This window comes from Teleopsis dalmanni, chromosome 2 (assembly GCF_002237135.1).
Source record: "Teleopsis dalmanni isolate 2A chromosome 2, ASM223713v2, whole genome shotgun sequence".
In the NCBI taxonomy this organism is placed as follows: Eukaryota; Metazoa; Arthropoda; class Insecta; order Diptera; family Diopsidae; genus Teleopsis; species Teleopsis dalmanni.
In genome coordinates this window covers 215,876,221-215,895,588 of record NC_051847.1, presented here as the reverse complement: position 1 = coordinate 215,895,588, position 19,368 = coordinate 215,876,221, and the positions used below count along the sequence as shown (strand labels likewise).

The window sequence follows — 19,368 nt, the reverse complement described above, 5'->3', positions numbered from 1 at the left end:
GAAGATGTCCACAACTTCAATGGAAGGTCCATGTGATCAACGATACGAAGACACTCGAACCAACCAACTGATAAAAGCAAGCCACTAATTGATCTGGCCTGAATATTCAGGCACTGGACGCGTTCAAGAACAAGTTGCGTCTGTAATAACCAATTTAGTAAGTAAATAAACCAAATCTTCGATAGAAGGATCAGGTAATCAAAGATATGACGCTACTTGACATAACTAACTGGTAACAGCCAGTCACCAATCGGGCTGGCTAGAGGAGACTGTTCGACACGGTCAAGAACTATTTATGTATGTAGCCATAAGGATCTTAATATACTTCAAAAGAAATATATTGTAGGATCAAATAATATACAAGTAAAAACTATCTTTATGAACAGTCAAGCTGTATGTAAGACACGTAAAAATACTGTTTACTAATTATAATACTGAACCGATAAGTATACATAGTACCTGTACTTTTAGATCCTACGAATATTACAACCGTTGGATATTAATTCGCTGAATTATTTCAATGTCGTGATAAAACTTGTACAGATCGTGATTCATTCGAATGCGATACTCGTATCCAACTACTTGAGAACGACTGATCTTACAAAGAACTTTTCTCCCGAACACTCGCAGTGCTGCTTCATCATTCTGTGGTTACTCCTCAAATTTAATACTTAAGTCCAATACTGTTGGTATATATATTATGTGTAAGCAATTCTAGCGGATACTAACTTCTGGCAGCAATTACATGTTGGAACTTAACCAAAAATGGTCTTTGCTGGTATTAGCTTGAGCCAATATACATAAACCCAATATCGGGCATTCATATCAAAATTTTCATTCACTTGAAAACTTAGACATATGCTGCACTGAAGCAACTCCCACAGAAATGTTGTCCATTTGGAAAATGAAATTGTCATTCGTTTTAGGAATTTTCATAAAATGGCGTAGATTCGATGTTCGTCCGTCCTCACAATAAGAATATCAAAGCTATCGCATTCGCAATCGCACCAAACTGACACAAACATACAAATCGCTTGCAATTCCATTGTAGAAAGGAAATTTTGTATGTCTTTTTTTTGGAATACTGCTAAGACAACAATAGAAAACGATAAATCTATCGATAATTGCATCAACGTTGACAGCAACGACAATTCTGCAGCAAAAATTTGTGCTCGCCTGTTGGAAAATGTGTACTTCAGTGCTGAGCCCACCCGTAAACTTAATCAGCTCAAGTATTTCTTGTGCATGTTATATAAGATATATGAACAGATACGACTACGAGAAGGATATGTGTTCCAACAGACACTCACACACACACATACATAAAAGTATCGATAAATTCGTAGGTATATTGGAGACTTGTGTGTTTGTGCAATTCTACGTTTATATATTGCCAATAAATTGCAAATCAAAGTCAAATTTTGGCACGAACAGACATTTTAGCGTTCCAGAGAAATTTCCAAATTACTTGCACAACTTGACGCCTTTGTGGGTGTGGCAGAGTAGTGCATGTTAACAAACATGGACGAGTATGTGACTTGTGTATTCGAGAAGAGAAGAGAAAAGTTGTTCTGGGCGCAAATGTACTCGTACTTGTGCCAGTGTACGTAGTTTATGACACTTGGACATGTTAGCTGGCCGTACATATGATCTCCCATACGGAGGAGCGGAATTATGCAGACATGTTATGCAATTTTGTAGGTGGCCACTTTTATTAGATTTGTGCGACAATCGTGTTGCCAAGTAGCCACCCACAAATGTACAAATACTGCCAAGAAAAGCAATGTCACTGGTTCCAATTTTGCATGACATCTTAGCTGAAAAGCGGCAATAATTGCAACAACAACAAACATACCAACAACAACAGTAACAGTAGTAGCAGCAGCGATAACATTATTAGTTTTCTGACACTAACTCATTTGCGTATCTTATTGTCACATGTACCCCCACCCCAACTCTTGTGAGTTCGTCAGTCAGTTCGTTTCTACATAGTCAGTCCTTGCTGACTGTCACTTCATGTGTGCATGAGTCTTTAGCTGTGACCGTCGCTGTGCTGCACTTTGACATTTGGTAATTTTGACATGTTCCGATTGAAGTTTTTGTCATACAAATGTGTAAATTATCTACAGAAGAGGTTATCCTGTAAGGATAATGAGAAAAACTCTATTGAACTGTATTGTTAGTGCACTGAAATGACTTTGGGTGTCACGTGTCAGTTGCTTTCGCATTGATGTTGTAGTTGATGACCAACAAGGAAAAACGTTTGTAGTTCAGGTTACCAATTTATAGAGGTGAAGTCTTGAAGTAGGCGTTGTAAATACGCCCATTTAGAAGAAGAAATGAGGAAATGTTATTACAGGATGTTAAATGGAAAGGAATGTTGTATAAAAGCTATGCTACTAAAAATTGCAATTCATCTATCAAATCTTTTAATTAAATATTAAGTAGTATTCTGTCTACTATAATTTTATGTACATATATGTCCATAGCCTACTACTTGAAGTAAGTGTGGTGCATGGACTATTAGCAGATTTAGTTAGCATAAACCTCTTCCTAGAAGAAGAATTACCATTGCCAATAGTTACTATGGGTTCAATAAGCAATTGGGACATCAAACTCTCTATCAATACACAAAACTTACCTTTAATAGATCGCTCATCTTATCGGCGCTTTTGTATGGCACAGAACATTAGGCGCGATCACAGCATAATAAAGTTGCACTGGGAGTTTTCGGTAAAAAAATTCTTCGTAAGCTCTTTATTCTTCTACGAATTGATGACGACTATCGCATTTGAATAAACCATGAGCTTTATCACGATACTAATATCATTAAGCGATCTAACATCCATCGGCTTTGTTGGATTGGTCAAGTCGTGAGAATGGATGACTATACTTAAACGAAAAAGGTGTTTGAAGCGATAATTGACCCTCTATCGATCTATTTACTTCATTATAATATATATTCATTTGTTCTGAATGTACGGAAAAACCATCAAACCGATATTGATTAAATTTTTCTGGGATGTTATTGGATGAGGTATCGAAGTTATAGACTTGTTTGTACCACAAGTCAATCCAAATCATTCTTCATATTATCGCCAAAGTTATCTAAAATATTAGTTGAAACTATTATTAAATGACATTATTGTGACTGTTAAGATCACATCAGCTACCTACTACATTGGCAACTTAGTTCAGAATAGTTCCTTGACTCACTTGAATAAATATTATCATCAGAATACTATTTTACTATTGCAACTGGTTTTCACTCGTATTCCATAAAAGAATTGCGATTGTGAAAATGTACGCAATTGAATTTTCCATTTACATTAACTTTGGTTTTCTTAATTTCCTTAACATTATTCCCGTGCCCAGAAGATGCACGCTTAACGCACCCCAACGCAATGAAAAAATCATCCTAGCAAATGCGTGCGTTCAAGCGCATCGTAGTCATGCATACATTTAAGTGACAGGACATGATTAATGGTTTGTCATTGCCAAATAAAAATAACAAATAAAAAAAATGAGATGAATAAAAAAATATAGAAAACTTTTAATTTCGCTCTTCACAGTTCTTCCAAGGAAAGTCGTAGTTACTTTGTTATTTTAAGCCAAGCGATGTGCAAATGAAATTACAATGTGAATGAATCCTTCACAGAAAGCAGAGCACAGAATGCGTAATGTAAACACTGGAAGTAGGAAAGCAGGGACGGTAGAGCAAGGACTGCTACCCCCATGCATATTTCATTTATTTTTCTTGAAATTGATTCTACAAAAATATTCGCTTTTTTTCTTCCTCGGTTCAATACGACGATATAGCAATTTTGCAATTTCGTAACCTTCGCACCCGTCTAAGGACGATGCATGAAGCTCGCAGGATATTGTTTGGATTGCGGTGCAATGCTTATGCGGTGTTAATAGCGTGCGAGCGCGTAAATAAATTTAATTTATTTTATCAAAGCATTGCTAATCGAATTGGATTTTAATCAATTGAATTTGAAATTAAAAAAAAAAATGAAAAATTGAAATTTTTTCAAGGAGACATCGTATAAAAGAGGCATAGGAAAAATGCGAAAAGAGGTCAGGATGGATGAGTTCTTATAAATAAAGGAACCTTTTATAAATTAAATTGAGTTAAATTGATATTTTAATTTAAGAAATGGAGTTTTTTTTCTAAGACAGAGGGTTATACATTTTGTGGTTTCGAAATTAATCGTTTAGGTACACACTTATGATTGTGATTTCAATTAAATTTTTGTTTTCATTATTTAAACCCTGCTATTAGGTTTGAAAACACGAGAAGTTTCACCGACACTGATATAAAAACGAAAGAAGTATCGAAATGGGCATCTCATGTCAGAGGAAGAACCCTGTAATGTAGATTCATTACAATTGTTAAGTAAGGATGGACTTGGAGGAATATTCTAAATCAACAGTTGAGCACTTAAAGAGTACCAGTGCACTCCATTCAAAAACTTACACTTTAATAAACTAAAAAGGGGAAGAAGTGGGCACAGTAGATCTCAAGGTTGCTGCTAAAATTTCCGAAACATAATAATTATCACAGTTCCAAAACAAGTTATATGACATACAGTGATTTTGTATGTCTTTTGATATTTACTTGTGAATTTCACTGATTTAGGATTTTTTGCTAATTAGTTGACCGAAGTATGAACGGTCAACACTGTATAAAATTTAATGCACAGTGTTAATTATTACTGATTCAATACCTTTACAGTAGGTAGGTAGGTAGGTTGGAGTGGCGGCCTTGTATCCCAAAAAGCCTACTTGAGCTCATATGATGACCCATTGTGGTACCACAGGAATGACGTTGGTATGTACATAGATTTAGATCAGTATGCATTCAACGCCGAACGAGGGTAACGACTCCCCCATTAGGTAAAGGAAAAGGTAAAAAAAACCTGACAGTTCTATAAACTTGGCTGGGTCCCTAACATTACAGAATGACAGCTCAGTAATCGGTGAGAAAACCTTTACAGTAAGTTATAAAAAATTTCAACGTGTTCAGCGGTTGTTCACCAATGCATATTGCAATATGGCAAACCCTAAATTAATGATATGATACATTGAATGAATGTTTTGATCAACACATGCCACTCAAACTGTTTTGTTAAATCAAGAATCTGAAACTGATTGCTCTTCATATACAATATATCATTGTTTAAAATGACTTTTTAAATCGTATAGTTAGTATTACTATCGAGAAAGGCTAGTTGTCTTATAAGTATGAATTAAATTTTTCATCTTCCATATTAAAATTCAACAAGTATGCAGAATTTATATATTATCCAATTATAGAAAAATATAAAAAATTGATGGAACAATAACGGAAGAAGAAAAAACTTCGCACGCAACAAAATAAATAAATTTCGAAAATATCAAGATAAAAAAAAAAGTAATGAATTCCATTTATTTTGTTTGTTGTTTTTGGTTATCTTAAAGGAACTACTGCAACTACTGCTCCTTCTTGCATTCTGGCATACTGGCGTTCTGGCATTCATGCATGCCTTCATTGATTCGTTCAAGCATTCATGCAATGCATTTCCTTCGTGCTATTTAGTTTGTGAAATTGTTTTTTTAACCTTTTATTTGTAAATTTTTGTCTTTAAAAATGTATACAAAAGTTTACTTCTTCCATAACAAACGAAGTCCTATGCCTTCAGCCTTGCACACAAACGGGCAAGGACAACAAAAGTCCTGCGAATGGGCAAGAGTAAAAGTTTATGTACTTCAATTGCAAGAATTGACATTTCAACTGGACTCAGGACTGAAGGAAATGAAAAACTTTTTAATAATGCAACAAGGAGCAAAATAAAATGCAGGACATATCGCATTGAAATGAGACGATAAGGCAAGTCCTTTTTAAGAATGAAAGAATAATGTTATAGCTGTGCTGTGTAAACTGGTGTGTCAGTGTATGTGATATGTTATAGTGTCCATGTAAGTGCAATCGAATGGCAAAGTTCGTCTTATTCGATGCTAAATGAATACTTTTGAATAATTTATGTAAAATACTTGTTTGTGTGTCATTTGTGATAAAAAATTTTGTAAATAAGAAAATAAAATAGAAAATTTAAGTTGAAGAGAAATTGAAAAAAGTAACAAAAAAGTTAACAACTAAAATAAACAACTTTAATGAAATTATAAATAATATCGAAAACAGTTTGACAGTGAGTGCATTGAAATAAGAAACAGATCAGTTAAATTTAAAGCATACTTTTAGGAACTAAATATCAAATTTTAATTTATCAAAAAATTTTAACTTTAGAATAAGTTCTTAAGATCCTTTAAAAATTTTGCCCCTTGGAAATGAATTCTGAAAAAAATTCAATCATCGGGTTCTTAAGAACTGATCCATTAATCAAAAGTTGAATGCAAACATTAATACATTTAAACATAATTGGTTAATTAATTATCATATGAATAAACAAAGTTAGATAGGTGGATGCAATCATGAACATATTTTACAACCATTATAAAAAAAACTCAGTACCATTCTATTTAAGAACCATTTCGAGAATGAAACGAGAAGTAAAGAGTAACGAAAAGACAATCGTTTTCATATGTAATTACCGTAGTAAAAACAAATCAGCCATTATCATCTTAAAGACCATTCAAGAATCAAAGAGACACACAGAAAATGAATTATAATCATATTTTACGACTATAAACTTCATCTTAAATATGAAATCATGAGTACAAGGCCAACAATAGACAAACACCTCTCAAAGTAAATGTCTAGTAACGAGCTTGGTGAATGCACCAATCTTCAATATAAAAGAGCACTACTGTGAAACAAATTTTGTAGACTTAAAACATAAAAAATTTAATTAATATATACTTTAATATACACTTTAAATACTTTAAAATATATACGACAACCTTACAACCAATATAACAAGACAATAAATAAAATATTTTATCTGTCTGTATAGCTGAATATCGATAGACATATAGAATACTAGTGCTGTTCATATTCGAATTTACGAAGTATTCGAAGAAATTCGAATATTCGAATAGTAAACGAAGTCTTCGAAGTTGAAAAAAACTTCGAAGTTTTTGTGAATTTTTGTTCTCGAAGTCTTCGAAGTTTAAATGTAGTGAAAAACTTCGAAGACTTCGAAGACTTCGTAAGCAAAAGGTGAAGTGAGAGCGCACAATGCAAACAAACGTGCATCACACAAATTATTTGAGGGATGAAAGCGTTTGCTTTGTTTGTACGGTTTTATGTTTTTTTTTTTTTGGTATTCTATGCAGAAAATTAAAAACATGTTTTTTTGTTTTATTTTATTACATAAAATTTATTTTATTATTAAATATGTATTATAATATATTATATTAAATATTTATTATAAATATATATAATTAAATAAAAAATTACATTTAAATAACTTATTTATATATATTAAAAAAACCATATTAGAAAAATTTTAATTTAATATAAAATATATACGTAATAATATGCAAAAATTGATATTGATGATTTTATTGTAAGGAAATTATAAAAGTTTCATTTTAAAAAAATCACAAATTAAAACCTTGAAAAATAGTTATGAAAATGAGTATTCGCTCATTAATGCTAATTATGACCTGTATGAGCTGTGAGGATCACGCAGGTAAGCGCAATTTAATTTTGAATTATAAATTTTGAATGTTTGTTGTATTACAGTTATTTTACGTTTATGAAAATTTTTAAATCCCTTTTCTAGAAAGAATAATAATATCGATAGGAAGTAACTAAAATAAATAAAATTAGTGTATACAAAAGTGTATAAAAGAAATTCAATCAAATTTCATGTATTTAATATTAATTAAAAACTTTAAAATATAATTTTAAATATAAATAATAAATATAAGTTATTTAAATGTCAATTTTTAATTTAATATAAAAATATTTATAATAACAAATTAAAAATAATATATAATACAAATTAATAATAAAATAATTTTATGGTATAATAAAACAAAAAAACATGTTTTTAATTTTCTGCATAGAATAACAACAAAAAACATAAAACCGTACAAACGAAGCAAATGCTTTCATCCCTCAAATAATTTGTGTGATGCACGTTTGTTTGCATTGTGCGCTCTCACTTCACCTTTTGCTTACGAAGTCTTCGAAGTCTTCGAAGTTTTTCACTACATTTAAACTTCGAAGACTTCGAGAACAAAAATTCACAAAAACTTCGAAGTTTTTTCCAACTTCGAAGACTTCGTTGAAATGCGAATATTCGAATATTCGAAGAACTTCGAATTTTTAAAAACTTCGAATAATGTGAACAGCACTATAGAATACCTTTCACATTGTGTGACGTTAGTAATACTAACAGAAAGCTATATTTCAAAATAGTTCCGTTTTGTGCTTTAAAATTGACTTAGAAATCATCAACTTGGCTTGGCCAAATTACAAATAAAATAATATAGTGCGAAGAGTAAGAAAACTTCAAAGAAATTTCCAGATCAACAGTAGGTCTCTACAGTTACAACCATAGAATTGGATAAAAAGACGTACTTACTTATTTAAAAGGCCATAACTAAATGTTGACGGATTTCGACATGATACTACATATCTCTTCAGGCGCCTTTACTGATTGGGCACCTTCTCCAGCTACGTACATCAAGTGTGGTCAATACCTTCTCAATTGATCGGAGACATGGTTTACCTTTAAGTTTTGATTCTAGGTCCACTTTCTCCAACTACCGCTTCAAATAAATTCATAGGAAAACGCTTAAGCAATATTTATAGAGATGTTGCTATGTCTAGTAAAAAATTATTTACAAAAATTTTAACAACAGACATTAAATGTTTAAATTAGTTCTTTTATTATTGAAATCTTCACAGATCCCGAACTTAGAAACCAATAAAGATTTAAGCAAGATAGAACTCTTATTATTGAAATCTTTACAGTTCCCCAATTTAAAGAAGAAAATGTAGATGTTAATATTCCGGCATATCACAGTTTAATAAACATAACTAAAGCATTCCATAGATTAAAGCTTTCCAGTATTATTAATAAACAATCTTATTTTTGTAAATGTGAGTTTTGAACCCAAACTAGTAATAAAATTGTGGTATCAATGGAAACCGAACAAGTTTATAACATCTATTAATTCGATTCAACTCACTTTGGTCGACGAAAAATGAAAACGTCTATAAAATTCGGAAGTAAATGATGAAAAAGTCAGTATGCATTCATACCAGATATTATACAAATGATAATCAGTGATATTTTAAAAGATATCTGCATAGCGCCATGTGAATAGGCAGATCCCCTTGTATCAGTTATCCTGCCTAACATCTTTCAAACTGTTTATAGTTTCAAAGCTTCTGTACTATGTTATCAAGATCAATATGCAATCGCTAAAAGCATATTTTTAGGCTGCATATAAAGAAAGGAAATATACTTTTGAGACAATTTATTTTTTTCTTTATTATAAATTATTTTAATATTTATATAATTAATAGGCATACATCGAACAATAATATGTGATTAACAAATTTTGATTTAAAAAAGCAATTTTTTTTAAGCGTTTAAGACTTATATTAGCAAATACACAACTTAAGCGAGTTTGGTTAATGTCATTGTTGGTTTAAAGAAGATTTCGATTAGTATCTTTTATGTATGCAGGGATAAAAACCACTCTTGCAATAAAAGACGGCCTTTCAATTGAAAAAAATTAACAACAGTTACTAGTTATTAGTTTTGAATTGTTGTAAAGCTTTTTCCGATATCGTCTAATATTCTTAATAAGTGCCCCTTATTTCAAAGTTTTCAGGTATTTCATATATGGAAAACACATTTCTTTTTGTTCGATTTGAAGTTTATACAGCAGAGTACTTTTGCTAGATCCACCAACTTTAACAGAAAAAACTTACTTCAAGTACAAATTCCTGTTCAGCCACTTCAATTTATTGCGTAAATAATACAATTTGCAAACAAAACAGCACTCGAATAATAACTACAGCAGCAACAACAACAATAACAACAACAATAACAACAACAAAGGATGCGTTACCAAATTGTATGGCACTTCAATCTTGAGTATCGCATCGAAGTACACACTTTGATTGAAGTAAAAATTACACTTAACATGCGATTTAATGTCAATAAAAGCAACTTATACAATGCAAGGATACAACGAAATATGCAGACAGACCAAAAGTCTTAGTTGTCCTTTTTGAGGACACACGCACATAGAGCAACTAAAGTTTAATGTTTGCAACATACCTCCCCACTCCTCCGCCGTTCGAGTGCACGTGTAGTAGCGCACGTATGAAGAAAACGTTCCTAAATTGTCATTTTTAGTTAATGTTGTTGTGAGCTTCCTTGCTTCCTGGGTTCTTTTCCTGCGTGTTGTTGTTGCTTTGTGTGGCTTAATATCCTCTTGTGGTATAATTTTCATTTCAAGTGTCATGCAACGAATTCAAGCACACTTTTTCCTTCTACTCTTGCGGATTTTGTTGGGTTTGTTTGTGTTTTCAAAAAGTGCTAAGAAATTTTTTACGTTAACATATGAAATTGTCAGATTTGAAGAGTCTTAAATGTAGTGCCATTGACAGCACATACGAATTCAGCAGACAATTTTGGAATTCTGTTTTTTCTTTTTTAAGGTTTGCTAACCTCATTGCAAAAGGTGAAAAATTTAAGGCGACAAATTTAGTAGAAATTTAAGACAGAATTTTTTGGTACATGCATGATAAAGGATTATTTAAAGATAATCTAAACTAGTTAGGTGAGTAGCTACGCTAAGAACGTACTGAAGATCACTAATAAAACTAAATAGTTTTCAAAGAAGTTAGTGACAATGTGATCTGGGTGGGGCATCAAAATTTAGTAATGGTTCCGTGTTGCGTGAAATTTAATTCTGTCCGCTCAAAGATTTTAAAAATGTTAAGGTGTTTGTTTATTACAAACAAAGAAAAAAATTCGATTTAATAAGCGAGTTCAAAATTTGGATAGTCCTAACCAGATTACGATATAATCTGTTATAAAAATAACTTTGTAGTGAAACTAAAAAATGTTAACAAACTCTTCCTCTAAAGAAACATTTTATAACAGTCACATAACATTAGCTTAACATAACGCTGTTAGTTTTACAGAAAATGTTGCAATTTCTTAACATTTCTTGTCTACAGAAAGTTTGTTGATCTCTTTTCTTTGTTCTTTTATTTATTAAGAAAATAATAAAGAAAAATAAGTTGATAAACAAAATAACAAAAAATTAAAATAATTTACAAAGATGAAAACAAAAACAAAACGAAAAATTTAATGTAAAATTTTATTGAAGAATATATTTTACATTTTATACTCATATATGTAAGTGTATGTATGTAGGAGACAACACAAGTGCGTGGGGAAAAATATTTTTATAAGTTAAAATGTATAAAATAATCTTATTATTAACATTCAGTATTAGACATAACAGGTCTAATGTTATTGTGTATCCATAATTTTGTATTAACAGTTTATCTGAGCAGACTATAAGATATCTAAGTTTATTTAGAACACAATCAGAGATATATATTTGCATAGAGATATGTCTCTGGTATAGTACTGAAATAAATGTTATGTGAATGAGTCACCAAGATCTTATACGTAAGTGAGTATCGACAGTTTTATTGATAGCACCTCAAAAGGTAATCTAATCTCATTTTAATTGACTTAAAAATAAATTTAATAAATGTTTATTTTAATTTCATGCCTTTCAAATGCAAATGAATGAATAATGTTAACCCTTTTAGAGCAAAACAATTACTGAAAAATTAAATTGTTGAAAAATTAACTACTAATTCAACTAATAAAATAAATGCTCAATAAACCTACATCGCGAAGACAAGTCTTTTAAAATATACGAATTATTAAGGTATACACTAATAACATAAAAATCCAACCTATATGCAAAGATATATCTTTGAAAAAATGCAAAATACTGTAACTACACTTGTAACTTAAAAGCCTTGAAATAGAAAAATTTATAATAAACCTTTAACCCTTTACAAGACATATCTTTATCCTTTCCTAAAAGCAAACAAATATGTTCCCTTATAGTTTAAGAAAAACTTCTTAGGCAAATGCTTTTTCAAATCCCCTAACATTTAAAGACTAAGCATTGTCCCCACGCCTCTGTTATCTAAAAAAACATACAAACAAAGAAATTATCAGTTAAACAGAAATACTTTACAATTGAATCAACCATGAGAGACCCGGAGTTCAGTACGCAAAATGTTGTCGAAGCAAGTAAAACGTAGTCTGCGTTTCAGTAATATCGGATCTCCATGGATTGTAACACAAATTGGATGTAAAAATTATGGAACTCAAGCTGAATTGAATGTAAAATTTTAAATTCATTTACAAAGAAAAATATGAAAATATTGTATGAAAAATTAATAGGAAAGCAAGCCCACAGAATTCAATTTAAAAAATGCACGACCAAGTGAAGAAGTACCGGGTCCCAGCAAACTGGAGTTTGTACGTGGATTTTTACCAGGAGGTAAGAGTTAAAACTATATTAATAAATTTCATTAATTTAGATATACGACCAATATAACGATGTCATCATAAAATTTATATAGTTGATATTGTTGCATATAATTGATTTTCTTCTTACCATCCATCTCTGGAAAGCATTCTCTTATCCGCCACATGAAGACGCACTTCACTGCTTACCATAGATAGCTTAGCCTAAAGAACAATTAACCTTACTTTATTTTAAATTAATTCACTTCTATCATTTTTCTTCCATCTATAGGTCTCTTCTACAAAAAAGGCTTAAACGACATGATTTTAATTCTGTCCAAAAAATATGGTAATTTATATCGAATACCAGGATTGTTTGGAAATAATACTACCTACGCAACACTTAATCCCAAAGACTACCCTGTATTGTTTCGTAATGAAGGCAAGTGGCCTATACGTAGAGGTTTCAGTTGTATAGAACATCATCGAAAAGTGCATAGACCAGAATTCTTTGAGGACGTAGAAGGATTAACAACATCGTTAGTAGACTGCTTTAATTATATATAATATTTTTATAATATACATAAAATGTTTTAAATATTTTATTATATTTTAAGTTCTGGTGAACAATGGGCTAAAGTACGTACTGTAGTGAATCCAATACTCATGCAACCAAAGAATGCCAAACTCTACTTTAACACGTTGCTCGATGTTAACTATGAATTTTTGGAGAGGTTGGTGTTAAAAAAAAATATTTAAAATTTATTTTTAATAAATAAATTATTTTTTATTTATTTATTTAAAAAAACAAACAAACTTGAAGAATACGTACTATACGCGATCCTAGCACACAAGAAATGCCTGATGACTTTGAGGATGATATCAATCGGTTGACACTAGAATCAGTCGCTGCTGTGGCTATGAACACACAATTGGGTCTCATTCATAAGAATCGTCATACTGCAGAATCGAAAACTATTATAGAGACAATACGAAGCGTGTTTGAGTTGGCCTATGATTTGGAAATACAACCACCAATCTGGCGATATATCAAAACACCGCAATATAAAAAAATGATGAAGTCACTGGATACAATGCTGGACATCTGTAATAAATATATCAGTGAAGCACTAAGAAGGATTGAACACGACGAAAGTGGAAAACTGACAACAGAAGCAGGTAAGGAGAAGAGTGTTCTGGAGAAATTAGCAAAGAAAGACAAAAAAATTGCTGTAGTCATGGCGTTAGATATGATGTTAGCTGGTGTGGATACAGTAAGTATAAAAGAAATACATTTATTTTTTTAAATCTGATTTAAATTATTTATATTTGAAGACAAGCACCACAATAGCAAGTATATTAATTTGCATTGCTAAGAATCCAGAAAAACAAGCTAAGCTATTGGCAGAGATAAAGCAGATATTACCGGAGAAGAGTTCTAAACTGACAATCGAGAAAATGAATCATCTGCCTTATTTACGCGCCTGCATTAAGGAAGCTATGCGTCTATATCCTATAGGACCAGGTACGCTGCGCGAAACTCCTTACGAGATCGTATTAAGTGGTTATCGCATACCAGCCGGTGTAGATGTGGTCACAGTCGGAAATTTACAAATGTGTGATGAAGAATATGTGCCACATGCTAAAGAATTCATACCGGAACGTTGGTTGCGAGATGAGCAGGCTGCTAAGTATGCTGGAGATACAGCTAATTCGTTTATGTATTTACCCTTTGGTTATGGGCCTCGCAGTTGTGTAGGAAAGCGCATAGTCGACATGGAACTTGAAATCTCAATTGCACATTTGGTGCGGAATTTCAATATTGAATTCAATTATCCTATAGAAAATGCCTTCAGGCAGAAATTCATTATGGTTCCTAATATACCATTGAAATTTAAATTTGAAGAAAGAAACAATTAATGAATAGATTATTATGTGATGTAATGTTAACAATGCTGTTAATGCTAATGTTATATATTCCATTTATTATATTATTTTTCAATTAATTAAAATATCAAAACATTAATAAAAAATATTTTATAATGTTATAAAAATATAATATTATTATATTCACCTATTATAATAGATAAGACATAAAATTAAGAAATTAAGAAATAAAGTTACGTTACCAACTGCTGTATTTCAAATATATATAAATCGAACTAAAATAAATAAATTAATAGTCGTTTTAGTGAAATATAGATATCTTCTATATGCATTTTTAATGGATAATTTTTAATGGATAATATCTAAAGGTATTATCTTTACCTACTATGCTTTCATGCATCCGTTCTTGAACTTATTTAGGCAATTCTTTATCTAACTTCACGCTAAAGTAAAAACTCACCAATGTTGCAGTTCTGAAAGCTTTTTGAATGAAAAGACTCATAAAAAAATTTTATCATTATCATTACTAAACTTCCCGATTCCAATCTTTACCTTTTGTACACAAAACCCTATTCACCACAATCTCTATTTTGTATTCTCCAGTATTGTTTTCCAAGCACAATTGCTTTCAGACTATTTTATTCTCTTCACGTTAGATTGATCATTTGCTTTGATATTTTGTGAACTGTACCATCAAGTTTATTTGGTCAAAGTGAGGGTTCCCTTTTTGTGGCTATCAAGATTTTATACATTCTTGTGTAATCTTAATATCTCTCAGTTCTATTATTGCTACCAGACAGTATTCTATTGTCTTACATACCTTTTACTTCCCCTTTTTCTACTTATTTTTTTCCATAATCCAATAACTTCAATCTCAGGTTATTGAAAGCTATATGACTGATGTAATTCCACATATTATGTAGGACGGTAAGTTTGATGTCGTTAGCTCTTTACGTAATAACTACTTCTGTCAATAACTGCGCGTGTAAACTATACGACTGATGTCGTTCTACATATCCTGTGCTATCCTTAATTCAACATTAAACATTCTTCTTCACGTTTATGACGTTATTCCTTGACTGCAAATTGCTTATACTACCACCAGACTCTATTCCTTTGTATTACATTTCTACTTCTCCTTCATTTTTATTCCAATAATTCCGCATGTAGTATAGATCCTCTACTACTGTGTCAATATCTATTCTATTCTATGCTATATGACTGATGTAAGTTCAACATTAATCATTTTTCTTCCAGTATTTCTACACAACGTATGCCCTGATGGTTTAATTTGAAGATATGTTTGATAAGATATAGGCATGGTTTTCGCAGTCTGTGCTCAAACCATTGCAATTTGTGTTTCTAAAAACCTCTACTTTTTATTCGATTACTCTCTTCTATAATTCGTTATGGCCATATAGCTTGGACTCCAATATAATAGGTGCACAATATTGAAAAATGGATAAAGCAAGACCTTTTCTATTTCAATACCAGGTCACTAACTCACTAAACCACCTCTTAGGAATGAATGGAGAAGATTTCCACAACATTGTGAAAACTTCATTCCAGTAGATCTTGGCACTGTTAGACTTTGCTGTTAAAATATATGGAATCCAAAAACAGTCAAGAAGAATAATACTGTTAATAGCAGCACAATAACAGCGGAGTTGCATTTTGCGAGTGTGGTCTTTGGTACGATTCAATGAGGAAATAATTTTAATACAATTCACATACGTGAGAGACCAAGAGAACTTTTATTGATGTTATAAAAAGTTCAACTGTAAAACCTGTTAACATTGCAAATTCTATCAGTTCAGTTTGCAAAATGCTCTCGAACGGTTTAAGGTGCTTTCGGTATACGAAATGTTTTCGTGAAGCCGTAGGTCAAAAATATTGCACGGCCTCTGAACTGCAGGTTAAAATACATAAATTATGCATTAAATATTTTAAATAAACAGTCATCAATATAATTAAAATGTATAAATAATAATTTATATTTATTTTAAAAGTTTTTATAATAATAATAAAATATAATTACTCTCTAACAGAATAAGAGAGAAACTACAGCTGCCGCAGAATTTGATTTTAACAGTGCACGCCCATCTGAAGAAATACCAGGCCCAAGTACATTTGAGCTCGTACGTAATATTCTTCCCGGTGGTATGCAAATAAATAAATAAACAATAAAAATCCAATAAAAATAGTATTTTGAAACTTGCTTTTGTCAATATTTCAGGAGTTTTACATAATAAGCCGATAACTGACATGTTGATTGTGTATGGTAAGAAATATGGACAATTATTTCGCATGCCAGGCTTATTTGGTAACAGAGATTTCTACGTGACGTCTAATCCAGATGACTATTCAGTTGTATTCCGGAATGAGGGTCAATGGCCAGTACGTCGCTGTTTTGATACATTTGTCTATCATCGAAAAGTGCACAGAGCCAAGTACTTTCAAGGCGTTGACGGTTTACTGGCAAGGTGTGTAAATTTCCAATTATTGAATTGTGATCTATTTTAAGGTTTTAAAATATTTTTCAGTTCTGGAGAGAAATGGTATAATGTACGTAAGGTGGCGAATCCAGTGCTTATGCAGCCAAGAAATGTGCGGCCCTATTTGACGACTATGCTTGATGTAAATGATGAATTTCTAGAAAGGTAAAATAGTTAAAAAAATCTAAAAAAAATCTATTATAATTATTTTATATTTTACTTAATATTATTTATTTGTTTGATATTATAGAATTCGCAAAATACGTAACCCAAAAACACTTGAAATGCCCGACAGTTTCGAGGAAGAAATAAATCGCTTGGCACTGGAATCAGTAGCTGCAGTGGCACTCAATACTCGATTGGGACTTATAAATCGAGATGGATTAGAGGGAGATTCCAAAGCAATTATAAGTAACTTACGTAGCGTTTTCGATATGGTAGTTCTGTTAGAGGGTGTTCCATTCTGGAAGATTCTTAAGACACCTGGCTTTTATAAAATGATGAAGGTTTTAGATGCAATACTTGATGATTGCAATAAATATATAGAATTAGCGCTAGAAAAAATAGAAAAGGACAAAACTAATCGATCAGCAACAGAATTGAATAGACAGAAAAGTGTGTTGGAAAAGTTAGCACAAGAAGATAAAAAAATTGCTGTAACAATGGCACTGGATATGTTATTTGCAGGTGTAGATACTGTAAGTTCTTATTCTTATATATTCGTAATATTAAAATTTGGAAAACAAAATATTTTTACTCTACAGACAAGTTCAGCTTTAGCTGGCATACTGGCAGTTCTTGCAAAAAATCCACAAAAACAGGAGAAACTCTATGAAGAAATGAAGACGATATTACCAGAAAAGCATTCCCGTTTAACAATAGATAATATGAGTAACTTACCTTACTTACGTGCTTGCATCAAAGAGGGCCTACGTCTACATCCGATTTTACCAGGTACAATGCGTCAATTGCCACATGACGTTGTACTTAGTGGGTACCGTGTACCGGCTGGTAATGATATTACGACTGCTGGAAATGCACAAATGCGTGATGAGGATTATGTACCACGTGCTAAGGAATACATACCGGAACGTTGGCTACGTAATGATCTCAACAATAAGTACGCTGGTGATATAGTTAGGCCTTTTATGTATTTGCCTTTTGGTTTTGGTCCTCGTAGTTGTGCTGGACGTCGTGTGGTTGAGTTAGAAATGGAGATCACAATTGCACGTCTGGTGCGGAATTTTATTATTGAATTTAATCATCCAATAGAAAATTTGTTTAAGCAGAAAATGATTGTAGTCCCAAATAAGCCATTGAATTTCAAATTTGAGGAAAGAAAAGAATAAATCAGATTGGAAGAGGTTGAGCTGATCTAATGTCAAACAAAAATAAAAATAAAAATAACACAAAATTTAAATCAAACTAAGATGTAGTTTAATTAAAAATAAAAGACAATGCGAACAAAAGCGTTGATTCGAAAACTTTCTATCATGAGTAAATCTATTAAAAATATTAAAAGCTACGCTCAACTTAAAAATATTCAATTAAAAAAAGTAAAAAGTACACACAAACACTTACATATGTATAATTATTTACTTATACATATACGTAGTTGGTCAAAACTATGTTGTTGTTGTAGCACGGAAGGATCTATAAGACAGATAACATTAAAGGGATTTCAAAGACGTATATATGGGTTTGGATGTGGATTGGTAATGGTGTTGTGAGAGGGAAAGCGATTATTTAGGAATACGAATAGATTTTGGTATGAGTGGAATTTAAATTGAAATCAACCGCGATTAAGCGGAAAAATTAGAGCAGGCATTAGAGCAGGCAAACAGATGGACGATATAATGGCGTATAGGTGGGGATTGTCCCATTTATACGTAACGACTTCAAAATCAGCCGTGTCTACGTCCCGACGCCACTCAACAAATTCTACTCCTAAAAGTGACTACACCTCAAAGGTTATAAAAGTTTACGACTAAATAAGTGTCTTTATGTTTAAGTTAAATGGCTTAACTGTCTTGAACTATAGTATCAAGCGTAGTCTAACATCAACTAAAGTAACAGCAATTTCTTAGCTATAGAAGTTAACCAAAATGATATCCAGTCTTAACATTTAACCATGATACCATATTTATTCATAAAAAATTTAATATTAATAAAAATAGTTTATTTAAAAATATTGACACTGATGAAATTTTATTATAAATATGTTTAACGTTCGTGAAAAAACAGCATCCATATTATTCAATCTCTTTTTATATTACTTATAAAAAAACACATATATAACACATATATAATAAAATATGTGAAAAACATTTATAAAACCAATAATAATAATTTATTTTTTATTTATTATTTATTTATTATATAATTATTTATTTATTATTTATTTATAATGTATTTATTATTTATTTATTATGTATTTGTTGTGTATTTATTTATTTATTTATTATTTATTTGTTTATTATTTATTTATTATAAGTAATGAAATTGAG

At 31.2% G+C, this 19,368-nt stretch overlaps 2 protein-coding genes across 2 annotated transcripts; both read left to right on the top strand.

Annotated features, from left to right (window-relative positions):
• Positions 1-12,245: 12,245 nt before the first annotated feature.
• LOC119676721 (probable cytochrome P450 12e1, mitochondrial) lies at positions 12,246-14,413 on the top strand. Its single transcript, XM_038087977.1, has 6 exons — positions 12,246-12,353; positions 12,414-12,513; positions 12,772-13,018; positions 13,097-13,213; positions 13,303-13,753; positions 13,815-14,413. The coding sequence occupies exons 1-6, from the start codon at positions 12,246-12,248 to the stop codon at positions 14,397-14,399; spliced, it is 1,608 nt and encodes a 535-aa protein (XP_037943905.1). The 3' UTR covers positions 14,400-14,413.
• Positions 14,414-16,199: 1,786 nt separating this feature from the next.
• Positions 16,200-18,285, top strand: LOC119684732 (probable cytochrome P450 12e1, mitochondrial). Its single transcript, XM_038098836.1, has 6 exons — positions 16,200-16,281; positions 16,415-16,526; positions 16,603-16,849; positions 16,910-17,026; positions 17,112-17,559; positions 17,626-18,285. The coding sequence occupies exons 3-6, from the start codon at positions 16,632-16,634 to the stop codon at positions 18,208-18,210; spliced, it is 1,368 nt and encodes a 455-aa protein (XP_037954764.1). The 5' UTR covers positions 16,200-16,281; positions 16,415-16,526; positions 16,603-16,631; the 3' UTR covers positions 18,211-18,285.
• Positions 18,286-19,368: the final 1,083 nt, after the last annotated feature.

Excerpts from the sequence above, each read along its gene's own strand:
- LOC119676721 (XM_038087977.1), top strand. The coding sequence starts at position 12,246 with ATGTTGTCGAAGCAAGTAAAACGTAGTCTGCGTTTCAGTAATATCGGA. Across the intron at positions 13,214-13,302 it reads AACTATGAATTTTTGGAGAG|AATACGTACTATACGCGATC; the intron begins GTTGGTGTTAAA and ends ACAAACTTGAAG. Across the intron at positions 13,754-13,814 it reads TGTTAGCTGGTGTGGATACA|ACAAGCACCACAATAGCAAG; the intron begins GTAAGTATAAAA and ends TTATATTTGAAG.
- LOC119684732 (XM_038098836.1), top strand. The coding sequence starts at position 16,632 with ATGTTGATTGTGTATGGTAAGAAATATGGACAATTATTTCGCATGCCA. Across the intron at positions 17,027-17,111 it reads AATGATGAATTTCTAGAAAG|AATTCGCAAAATACGTAACC; the intron begins GTAAAATAGTTA and ends TTGATATTATAG. Across the intron at positions 17,560-17,625 it reads TATTTGCAGGTGTAGATACT|ACAAGTTCAGCTTTAGCTGG; the intron begins GTAAGTTCTTAT and ends TTTACTCTACAG.